The sequence below is a fragment of the Xenopus laevis genome, chromosome 3S, assembly GCF_017654675.1.
Source record: "Xenopus laevis strain J_2021 chromosome 3S, Xenopus_laevis_v10.1, whole genome shotgun sequence".
Classification (NCBI taxonomy): Eukaryota; Metazoa; Chordata; class Amphibia; order Anura; family Pipidae; genus Xenopus; species Xenopus laevis.
Genome location: NC_054376.1, coordinates 12,743,464 through 12,756,222, shown reverse-complemented (window position 1 = coordinate 12,756,222; position 12,759 = coordinate 12,743,464). Strand labels below are relative to the sequence as shown.

The window sequence follows — 12,759 nt, the reverse complement described above, 5'->3', positions numbered from 1 at the left end:
AGGGATGTGGTACGGTCCTAGTCCAGCCCTATGTTGGGAACGCTGAGCGACGTCATTGCTGCTTGTTTGTGCCAGGGTTGCTGAGTTAGCGGTGGCGGCTGTCGGGTTTGGGTTTCCTCCCTTTCCCCCTCCGTAAGCTTCTAATCAGGGGCAATGTCCACCCCGGCCAGGAGGAGGCTGATGAGGGACTTTAAGAGGTGAGTATGGCTATTAAACAGCCTCCTTCCCTCGTCTGCTCCACTGCGAGTTACAAGCAACCTGCGGCGCTTCTGCTGTTGTGGGACTCTCCCTTGCTGGCCGCTTGGCATGCCGGAAGTTGTAGTTTTGTAGCCGATTACCTGAAGCCTCCTCTGACGCACGCACAAGTGAATGTTGGGGGGAGCTGATGAGCACCATAACCCCCCTACATAACTTGTTATTTGGACTAGGCCAGGCTGCCTCACTTCCTCTTTTGTGATAAATAAACATGGAGGACAGTGTGAAAGTTCTCTGTTCAGCATCAGGTTGCAGCAGTTGGCACCAAAATATACATTTCTACCCATGCTAGGGTTTTATTTGTTGATGTATGTAGTTTTGTGTGGTGGGCAGTGTGTTTATATTCCCTGCAGCTGCACCTCATGCTGCCATGTGCTTATCTGTATTGTTTTGCCCTCATGTCCAGAAATAAATATCAGTCATGTTGACTGGGGTAATTCGAGCTCGGGGTCCCGGACGGAATAAACCTTAGGCTTCAGAAATGGATGTTGTTGGCGTGACCCTTTGCCGGACTCCTATTCTCTCAGGCAAAGGCATGAACTGACAGGAATGTGGCGGATAGGATTGCTGGCAGTTGGCAAACTGTGCTTCACCAAAGGGTCAGGGCACACGCTCCGTTTCGGGGAGATTAGTCGTCCGGCGACAAATCTCCTCTCCTTCGGGGGCGACTAATCTCCCTGAACTGCCTCCCGCCGGATAGAATGTAAATCGTTTTAGGGATGGCACTCTAAGTGCTTCGTTTTCCAAAGTTGCCTCTTGAGAAAATTTCAGATGTCTTTAGAAAACAAAAAAACGAAGCGTTTCGATTGCCATCCCGCCAGCGATTTACATTCTAGGCGGCGGGTGGCAGTTCGGGGAGATTAGTCGCCCTGAAGAAGAGGAGATTTTTCGCTGGGCGACTAATCTCCCCGAATCTGAGCGTGTGGCCTGACCCTAAAGCTGGCCATAGATGTGCAGATTTACCTTCATATCGGACCAACGATCGGACTTCCCCCATCTCCCTACCTGCGACTAACCATTCTGATCAAATAAAGTAGTAAAAGAACAGATCAGACGATGTTCTGCCCATGACAGCAATCGTACGAAAGTTATGTCCGACAAAAGCTGGAGACAGTCACTGCCCCACTGAAAATCATCAGATCGGCAATACACGCAGAGATATTACCCGCAGCCGACAGAAACTTTCTTACCTGTCCGATCGACAGCACGACAAATGTCGGGACACATGGCCTGAAAATCATACAAATCGTGGATTCGTACGATCGGATCTTTGCGTCTATGGCCAGCTTAAGGCTTGTTCGGGTCTCAACTTTCTGTTCGGTTTTCAGCTTTGTGAAACCTGAACAATAATCTGGCCAATACATGAAAAGCAATTAAATACCAAGATACTTACCTTGACATGGCTTCGTTATTATTAAGTGCAGTTTATTTCTTATTACAGAAACAAGTCAATCAAAAATAAGAAATAGTTTTTCTAAATGAGCATTGTTGTATTTCACAGCTTTCTGGATAACTAATTTCTGTATAATAGATCCCATACCTGTAGTTAAAGGATTGGTCTTACTCATGGGGCAGAATAGTGTGTCCAGCCGTGTGGGTTTCAACTGGACATCTCCGTTTGTCAAAGGACTATCCATTCAAAACTGTCCCATTAAGATATTGTGAAAACTGGACATAAATTCAGTTGCATATAAGTGATTCAATAACCCGGCATCATAATTACATGACATCATCTTACAGCAGCCCCTATGGCATTTGTCAGAACAGACAGATTGCCAGTCCAGACCTTGGTGTAGCCCCCCCCCCTCCCAACACCCCTTGCTGATCGATCGCTTATGCTGTTGGGATCCAGTCCTGAATTTGCCTTCCAGCTCTTATACATACATTTTTCCAGAGTTGAATTTTTGCTTTATTGCATATTATATTATTTATTTTTTTTTGCCATAAAAATCTATTTTTATTCTGCATTGTGACTAGTGTTATCTTGATCAATAATCAGTGGTTAGTTTTTTTTTTTTTTTTTGTTTTTTTTTTTCTAAAGCCAACTGCAGGTTGAAAAAAAACCGGAAAAATGTCATTGGTTGTCATTGGTTAAACGTGCAAAATCGTGCAGTGTTTATATCTGCTCCCCACTGATATGTTTGTTTATTATTTTATGAATGGCTTTTTAGGTGTTTCATTGTATTTTTTAGCTTGCATTGTTGCATTATTTGGACCACGGACTCAGAGCACCGCACCTGGTCATTTTGGATATAGTTGCAAACAGATAAATATTGTCTTCAGGCAGTAATCTTTGTATTGGTTTTCCTTTTGTGCAGTATATAGTGAATAAAGTACCCCCTCTTGTAAAATATAAGGATATTATAAGTTACCGAGGAGTTTCATGACCTACAGGTCATGGAACTCCGAGGTAACTTCTAATATCCTCATATTTTACAATTGGGGGTACTTTATTTATTATAATACACAAGTTTCAGTGAGTCATGTGACAGAAATTACATCACTACTCACCGTTTATAACTGATTACATCACTACTCACCGTTTATAAGGATATAATTTACAGGATATTCATGGCTTTTGTGTATTATAGTAGTACATTGTACAGCTATGGGACCCGTTATCAAGAATGCTAAACCCAATAGACCGGTTTTGCATCCAATATGGATTAATTACATCTTAGTTGGGATCAAGTACAAGCTACTGTTTTATAATTACAGGGAAAAAGGAAATTATTTTAAAAAAAATTGGATTATTTGGATAAAATGGAGTTTATGGGAGATGGCCTTTCTGTAATTTAGAACTTTCTGGATAATGGGTTTCCGGATAATGGATCCCATACCTGTATCATAAAGCAAGAATGTCAAGAGCCAACCTTGTTGTCCTATTTATTAGGGATGCACCGAATCCACTATTTTGGCAAATGCAAATTAGGGATGGGAAGGGAAAAAACTTATTTTACTTCCTTGTTTTGTGACAAAAAGTCATGCGACTTCCCTCCCCACCCCTAATTTGCATATGCAAATTAGGATTCGGTTCGGCCGGACAGAAGGATTCCTCCAAATCCTGCTGAAAAAGGCCGAATCCCTACTATTTATGTAAACAAAAGTGTTGAAAAAGCCATTCATGATTTGCTGTCAACCAAAGTGCGGAGGTGATTTACACGTTTACCTCACTTAAATTGTAACCCTGTAGGGCAGGGACCTCCGTCTGCTTGGTTCTTTGATATTAAGAACTTCATTTTGAATGCCACTGTACTTTGTATTCATTTCTTTATTATTTTAACCCTTGTTTTGTTCTATTAATGTATTGTTAGGGCAGCATTTGCAGCACTTAATGCAGTGACGGCTCTTATCTTTGTATCCTGATTGCAGTTTGTGTGTGATCAGTAACATCCAAAGCGTTTTAAAGGGATACTGTCATGGAAAAAACATGTTTTTTTCAAAACGCATCAGTTAATAGTGCTGCTCCAGCAGAATTCTGCACTAAAATCCATTTCTCTAAAGAGCAAACAGATTTTTTTTATATTCAATTTTGAAGTCTGACATGGGGCTAGACATATTGACAGTTTCCCAGCTGCTCCCAGTCATGTGATTTGTGCTCTGATAAACTTCAGTCACTCTTTACTGCTGTACTGCAAGCTTCCCCCCAGCAACCTAACTACAGAACACTGGGAAGGTAACCAGATAGCAGCTCCCTAACACAAGATAACAGCTGCCTGGTAGATATACTCAATAGTAAAATACAGGTCCCACTGAGACTGATCCAGTTACATTAAGTAGGAGAAATAACAACCTGCCAGAAAGTAGTTCCATCCTAAAGTGCAGGCACAAGACACATGACTGGGGGCAGCTGGAAACTGACAATATTTCTAGCCCCATGGCAGATTTCAAAATTGAATATAAAAAAATCTTTTGAGAATTGGATTGCAGTGCAGAAGTCTGCCGGAGTAGCACTATTAACTCATGTTTTCCCATGACAATATCCCTTTAAGTAAGGATGCACCTAATCCAGGATTCGGTTCGGGATTCTGACTTTTTCCAGGATTCGGATTCGCCCGAATCCTTCTGCCCGGCCGAACTGAATCCAAATCCTATTTGGGGAGGGAAATCGTGTGACTTTTTGTCACAAAGCATGGAAGTAAAAAATAGTTTTCCCTTCCCCACCCAAAATTTGCATATGCAAAGTAGGATTCGGATTCAGTTGGGTATTCGGCCGAATCTTTCGCGAAGAATTCGGGGGGGGGGGTTCGGCCAAATCCAAAGTAGTGGATTCGGTGCATCCCCAGTTTTAAGGCCAGACGTTATACCTGCTTTCTGTTCCCTGAACCCCTGTGTGGGTTAAAATTCCTGCATTTGATTTGATAATGACGATTTGATTCAATTAACTCACTTAATGGAAAATGCAAATTACAGCACATATTTTGATTTACTATGTGTAGTTTCATCCAGTTAATTTCTGGTATCAGATATTTGTGTACAGGTATAGGATCTATTATCCGGAAAGCTTGGGACCTGGGGATTTACAGATAAGGGGATCTTTTTTTAATTTGGATTGCCAGACCTTAAGTCTACTAGACAAGGTACAGTACTGCTTTATTATTACAAAGAAAAAAAATGGAATTGTTTATTAATTGTATTGTTTAGATAAAAATGGAATCTATGGGAAATTATTGGAGGTTAGTTTGGGGTATTGGGTTTCAGGATAATGGATCCTATGCCTGTACTTTCTTGTAGCTCTAGCCTTTACAAAATATTAAGTTGTCAAACCATTAACTGTAATATTTTTTTATTACTATGAGATCTTTTTATTATTTTAATGGTAGTTCTCCTTTAAACTTAATCTTTTTCTTCCTTCTTTCTGCAGGTTGCAGGAAGATCCGCCAGTTGGAGTCAGCGGTGCACCTTCAGAAAACAATATAATGGTGTGGAATGCAGTTATATTTGGGTAAGGGTTTTTGTTTTACCAAATATATTGCATGTTCTACATTAGTAACTCGGATTTTGACTTACGGCAGTAACAAATAATTCTCTGCATCTATTTGCTCCATTCCAAATTGTTAGTTGACTTCTGAGACTTTCTTAGTGATATTTACAATACATTTTAATATCACCTCAAAGTCTTCTTTATTACCCAACTTCTTTTGACATTTTCCTGTTAGAATGCATGAGTGCTTGGTCCTGCAAATGACTGACATTTTTCAATAAAAAAAAAAGGATATATTTTACAATATGTGCAAATGTACCATAAATTGATTTAGAAACGTCTCCTAACTATGCCAGTACCTAATATGGCAGGTGGTAAGTACAGGGGGTGCTGGATTTTTAGATTTTGTGTAATTTACAGAGCACAGCATTGGCCCAGATGCAAGTGCTGGTTACATGAGCACTGAGGGTCTGGGGGTTACAACAGACCAACAAAGAGGGTATTGATAAATGCACATTTCCTATTTATAATTTATTATGTGCATACATTTTCAAAAAACAGTTTTATAGTTACAATTTATGATAAAATTGCCGTCATACCATGTCAAGGTAATACCCTTATGACGGTCCTGCCATTACATATGGTTAGATTTTTCATAGGCTGGCACCTTCCTGCTTAGTGTTCTGCTCTTGGAAAAGTGTCTCCTTAAAGGGATACTGTCATGGGATTAAATCCATTTCTCAAAAGAGCAAACAGATTTTTTTTTTTTATATTTAATTTTGAAATCTGATATGGTGCATGACATATTGTCAGTTTCCCAGCTGCCCCTAGTCGTGACTTGTGCTCTAATAAACGTCAGTCACTCTTTACTGCTGTACTGCAAGTTGGAGTGATATCATCCCTCTCTCCCAGCAGCCTAACAGAATAATGGGTAACCAGATAGCAGCAGCTCCCTAACACAAGATAACAGCTGCCTGGTAGAACAACACTCAATAGTAAAATCCAGGTCCCACTGCAACACATTCAGTTAGAGCAGAGACACACGGATTCAGGTAGATTAGTCGCCCGGTGACAAATCTCCTCTTTTTCATGGCTGTCAAATGGGTAACCAGCCGTTGCTGGTTTGTTCCCCCATTAGCTGGCATTGCTGACAACTTGAATTAGCAGAAAATATTTGCTTTGAACTAGTATTTTTATAAACCCATCATGTTACTTGTTCTCGTTACTGTTATTTGTTCATCTTCCCTCTCCCTCCCCTAATACAACATTTCTAAATCCTATTTCTCTCCTTCAGGCCTGAAGGGACTCCGTTTGAAGATGGTAAGTCTTCCTCTTATCTTTGGTACAGATATTAAGGAATTTAAACTGGATATCATACTTTATGTAGAAATATTCATCCTTAGATGGAAAATATAGCTACAGGATCCTACAAGTTTCATAACACATCCAGCACGTCGGTGACCTATGGCAGTTGTTGCATTATTATGATGGAGATCATTTAGGAACATAAAACTTGCAGAACAATCTTTTCTTGCAAAAAGTTTATCTTTTAAATGAATAACAGTGGTTGCAGTTGGGTTAGGGTGTTTTGGCCACCACAGTACTTGAAAAGGGCAGCACCAGCTAAAACACAAGATGTGATTTAAACTTAATCTGCATACTAGCCTCCAGGTTTAAAGGAGAACAGTTAAACTTCTATTTACTTACATTTTGTCTTAAAAGATTGACAAATCTACATTGTAGAGCCTGATTTATTTTGGGACAGTGGTAACCCTTTTTATTTTTTTGGGCAGGTACATTTAAACTCGTCATAGAATTTTCAGAAGAGTATCCGAATAAACCTCCAACTGTTAGATTTGTATCAAAAATGTTTCACCCAAATGGTAAGTATTTGAACCTTTTCCACTTATAGGGTGGATTGGATGGGCATTACAAATATATTCTCTAAGGAGTGCATTAGAAACACCCCTTAAGCGCTAGTCGGCTACAGCATCTGGAGATTTGACTACAATTCAAGACTAAATAGAGTAGACATGTTTTTGTGATTAAAGGACCAGTAACACTATTTTTTTAAGTTCAAAATCCAATCTACCCTTTTCCACCTGCAGATCCATCTCTCAGAAATGATACTATGATTAATGCTTAAAAAAATACCATTATAAAACACAGCTTCCAGATGTACTCTGTCTTTCCCAAAAGGCGACATCTCCTCCTTGCCAGCCTTCTAAACCGGAAGTTTGTTTTGGCTGCGGGCAGTGTAACTTCTTCAGCATAACTTATTTCTGTAAAAGCAGGGGATAGGTGAAGGAATGCATGCTGGGATTTAGGAAGGATCTTTGTTAGTTTTTTGATTTATTGCTGACCAGTGTGCTGCTGCAGTCCGTCACTCGCCCGGTCTTACAGAAATAAATGACGCAGAAGAAGTTACACTGCTCGCAGCCAAAACTAACTTCTGGTTTAGCCTGAAATAGGTACTCTACCAAGAACCTTTTTGACTCTATGAAATGAAGGAGAAAAACATCTTCCTGATGCCATCATGGCAATTGAACTAGTCCCTGTATTTTCTGCCTTCCTTAATTTCATACGATAGAACTTCCTTTCTTCAAATCGAAAATGTATGGTAAAGCATTGCAAAGTTTATTATATGGCTCTTTTCTAGTGTTAACCCCAACTTGGACAGCCTTTCTTCATAACGGAGACCTTTCATTCCCTTTATCAACTTAGTCAATCTTCAGACTTTCTCCGCTTCAATTCACTTAAATAATCTAATGTGCCACATAGCCACCCAAATTGCCAGTTTGTCCAGATTCTCAAGCCAGGATGACACAACATAAATCAAATTAATTGGCTTGCATAGTGTAGTGTGATCGGCAAACACGGGTACATTACTTACAGTCATTAATGAACACATTTAACCTGTAGCACCCCACTAAGAACCCTACTCTAAGTACCAAATGTACAGACATCCACCCTTTACGACAAACAATCTTTGCAACTATTACAATAGAAAACGTGGGAAGAGAAATGATTCATATGTTAATGGGTAGATTTTCAGGACACAATCTGTCAGTTTCTAATGTATGTTTATTTCTCTGCCTCCATTGCACAGAGATTGATGCAGTATAGATACAGAGGAGAGCACCATCATGCAGATTTACTGCTTTGAAGAATTTTATTGCTGACTACAACATATTTTGGGGCCCTTAGTGCTTTTTTCAGGTGTATATACTTGAATGGGGCACTAAGGGGCCGGAAACATTTTGTGTGGTAGTCGGCAGTAAAGTGCTTCAACGCAGCTAATCTGCATGATGATATCTGTATCTATATTTCGCTCACAGGTAAACCCTTTGAGGATCGGTGCATTGAGCCTGTGCTACAAGGAGGAGCGGTTGAATACCTAGCGTTGGATTTATTTCTTTTGTTTCACTGTACTATAACATTACATTTGCTGAGAATGATTTTCCCTCTTGCTTACAGTTTATGCTGATGGCAGCATATGTTTAGATATCCTTCAGAATCGCTGGAGTCCAACATATGATGTATCGTCAATATTAACTTCAATTCAGGTAGGTGCCATGAGCGTTTTAAGTGCTAAGTTTAGGAATGGATTGGCAACACACGCAACATTATACACTGAAATCTCAGATATCAAATTTTGGTTTGGAACCAGGAATTCCCCTCAAAATAATAGAGACCCACATAACACAGAAACCCCTAATATACCCATCAGTTACCTGTTTCTTCAAAAAGTGTGAATAAATGCCATTTTCTGTGCTGAATTCCAGCTGTTCTTCTCTTTCTGCATCATTTGAAATCCTGGTAGAGAAGGAGGGACTAAAACAATGGTGTTACAAATTGTAACAACTTCCCCACAGCTTACAGGCAGCATGCAGGAACTACATAACCCACAATGCATTTCACTATGATGTTCCGTTCCAGGGAATTGGGGTGTTTGGAGGATGCTGGCTAAGGACAGATGGCTGCTGATATAAAGTAACAGTAGTCAGCCAGCTCAGCAAAGTAGTCGAACAGATCAGCAGGAGAGCAGGGGGCTAGGCTTAGGAAACCGTTCCAAACCATTAAAAATCATGAAAAGTCTGCATAGTTTTTTTAATTGATGTGTATTGAAAAGTTGCTTGAAATTATGTTTACTTTTCAAAAAGCTAGGTTTTTGTGGAGTTCCCCTTTAACTTTCTACCACCCTCAGTGAACGCCTTTTCAATGACACTTGTAGATCCTCCTATTCCAGATAGAAAGGAAATGATATGTAAAAATGTAAATTATTTGCTTAAAATGGGAGCTATGGGATTGATATAGATATATATATATATATATATATATATATATATATATATATATATATATATATATATATATATATATATATATATATATATATATATATATATATATATATATATATATATATATATATATATATCTCTCTATCTCAGAGCTTTCTGGATAACTGGTTTCTATAAAATAAATCCCATACCTTGCTTAGCCTCACATTTTTGATCGAAGGTTTTTTTAGGTGTTTAAGAACAACAGTCCTTTGACTAATTTTAGTATGGGGTAAGAGAGTGATATTTTGATACAATTTGCAATTGGTTTTCATTTTTTATTATTTGTGCTTTTTGAGTTATTTACCTTTTTATTCTGCAGCTCTCCAGTTTGAGCGATCTGGTTGCTAGGGTCCACATTACCCTAGCAACCATGCATTGATTTGAATGAGACTGGAATATAAATAGGAGAGGGCCTGATTAGAAAGATGAGTAATTAAAAGTAATAACGATGATAAATGTGTAGACTTACAGAACATTTGTTTTTTAGATGGGGCCTGTGACCCCCATTTGAAAGCTGGAAAGGCACAAGAGCAAGGCAAATAACTCAAACTATAACATATAAATAATGAAGACTGATTGCAAATTTGCTAGGAAATGGACAGTCTATATAACATTACAAAGTTCAAAGATAAACCAAACATTTAAAGCTGTAGCTCACCTTTACATTTTTGTTTGCTTAATGTAGGCAATGATATTAAGACGATTTGCAATTGGTATTCATTTTTGTTTATTTTTTATGGCAGCTTTTCAGTTTGCAGATTCATTGTTGTGAACTAGAGATTTAAGGATTTATAAGAATAATAAAAAGTAACCACAGCATGGCAGTTTTACAGAGGAATTTTGTTTGGATGCCAGTTTGTGACCCCCATATGAATAAAGGCAGGATCATTTTGATAAATTATAAAAAAATGAAGATCAATGGATCTCTAGCACTTGGGAAGGTTTTATGTAGACCTAAAAGTTATGAATTATTATTAACAGTTCAAGGGTCAGAGGTTAACCATTAGAACAAAAAGTATTTGCACAACTGTGCTTGTAATTTTGTACAGGTATGGGACCCGTTATCCAGAATGCTTGGGGCTTTCCGGATAGCAAATCTATCCGCCTACTAGAAAATCATGTAAACGTTAAACCCAATAGGCTGGTTTTGCTTCCAATAAGGATTAGTTATATCTTAGTTGGGATCAAGTACAAGCTACTGTTTTATTATTACACAGAAAAAGGAAATCATTTTTTTAAAATTTAGATAAAACGGAGTCTACGGGAGACGGCCTTTCTGTAATTTGAAGCTTTCTGGATAACGGTTTCTGGATAATGAATCTGTACTTATACCATGGCCTTCTCTTATTTACGTGTTTTTATCAGACCATGAACTAGTTTTTTCCGAACTAATACTGATTTCTACTTTTAAAGGCAACATGTTAATGTAAATGCGATGTGCATTTTTTTTCATTCTCGCAGTCTCTTCTGGATGAACCCAACCCAAATAGCCCAGCCAACAGCCAAGCGGCACAACTTTATCAAGAAAACAAGCGAGAGTACGAGAAAAGGGTCTCTGCGATCGTTGAGCAAAGTTGGAATGATTCCTAACAGATCACTGTTCTTTTTTTTTTGTCTGATTTAAAAATCCATAAAAGACAAACAAGGAGGCACCCGTAGATCATCGCACTAGTTTTAAGGATTTACATAGAGCGTTGTCCTTAAAAAAGACAAAATCTTATTTCCCCCCTCACCTTGTTTGGAAAATTTCGCTTTCTCTACTAATGTAATTTTTATTGCATGGTATGCATGATATCAAATAAGTTATTGCTATATTTGTAATATAACCTATTTGTATTCCCCCCCCTCAATGTATAATGTTGCTGTGAAGATTTCATGGAAAAAAAATATACACATTTTGTAAATCTGTAACTTTTTCTCCCCATCCCCCACAAAATGGAATGTTTCTTGTTTTTTTTGCAGCAAAACTAGTTTTTTTTTTTTTTTTAAATACTATTTTAAAGTAAACTATTCAATGAATAGCTCATAAGTTAAGTATTAGCCATCTTGTTCCATATTTTGATTCTATACTTTAAGTCTAACAAGTGGTTTTGCACTACTGGACATACAATAGAGGCACATTTATCAAGGGTCAAATTCGAAATTCATGTGAATTCTCTTAAATTCAAATATATTCGAAATTCGACTGGGGGGTTATTTAATAAAAAAAAAAATTTACAAAAAAATCGGAGGAATTTTACCCACCCAAATCGAATTAGACTAAACTCGATTTGAGTTTTTTTCTTCGGAAAAAACTCGCATGTCAGGAAGGCTACAAACATCTCCAAATTGGTCACTGGACTTCTCCCATTGATTTATACAGTAATTCGGCAGGTTTTAGGTGGTGAATAGTCGAATTCTTAAAGGGCCAGAGTTTGATAAATCACAAGTCGAATTTGAATTTTTTGATAAACTAATCGAGTTTGGATAATTCCCTAGTTGAATTTGACAGTTTTGACAATAAAAATTTGAATTAATTCGACCCTTAATAAATCTGGCCCATAGGGTTTTTTAGAATCTTCCAACACAGTGAGTTATTATACACTTGCGGGAACCCCAATCTCTGATATCCCTGGAGGGGGTGGGGCAGGAGGGAGTAAATAAATGAGCAAGGGCAGTTGGACAGAAGAGGAATAGTTGGGCAATGATGTCATAGACTGGGTGTGTGATAGAGTCCTGCAGCGGGTCGGGCACCCGCAAAAACCGGCGCGAGCCTCGCCACAAATCTGGGCCTGGGCGTCACTACGTGCCAGTACTTGTCTATTACTAACACCTTCAGCACACAGGCAGCAGTATAGACTAAGTGGCAGATCATTTCACTAATGTGCCCAAATATTACTGCTATGCGATTCCTTGTTTAAATGAGGCACGGAGCATAAGTCCAAACAGACTCCACTTCTCCATTCCTAAACGCTGTGTACGTGTCCATCTCCAGGAGTGAATGATCCTGGTCGGAAGCTAGCTACTTCAGAATAAATGTCAGGCTGAACGGTCGGCCCCTCCAAATATGGCCCTCGTTGCAAAAAGTTTGGACACCCCTGTGATAAGAGATACTTATCTTTTCGTTCCTAAAGCTGACCCCCACACACTTTCCCTGACACTACAGAACTCGGAGGAGGGAAGATTTTTTTAATGGAAGTATATTGAAGATAGCTTTGTTTTTAGACAATGTTAGGAAGGAATTAAATTTTTTTT

At 38.6% G+C, this 12,759-nt stretch overlaps 1 protein-coding gene across 1 annotated transcript; it reads left to right on the top strand.

Annotated features, from left to right (window-relative positions):
* The first annotated feature begins 82 nt into the window (after positions 1-82).
* ube2b.S (ubiquitin conjugating enzyme E2 B S homeolog) lies at positions 83-11,461 on the top strand. Its single transcript, NM_001091851.1, has 6 exons — positions 83-197; positions 5,120-5,200; positions 6,474-6,499; positions 6,973-7,062; positions 8,657-8,745; positions 10,987-11,461. Exons 1-6 carry the CDS (start codon positions 154-156, stop codon positions 11,113-11,115), a joined length of 459 nt encoding a protein of 152 aa, NP_001085320.1. The 5' UTR covers positions 83-153; the 3' UTR covers positions 11,116-11,461.
* Positions 11,462-12,759: the final 1,298 nt, after the last annotated feature.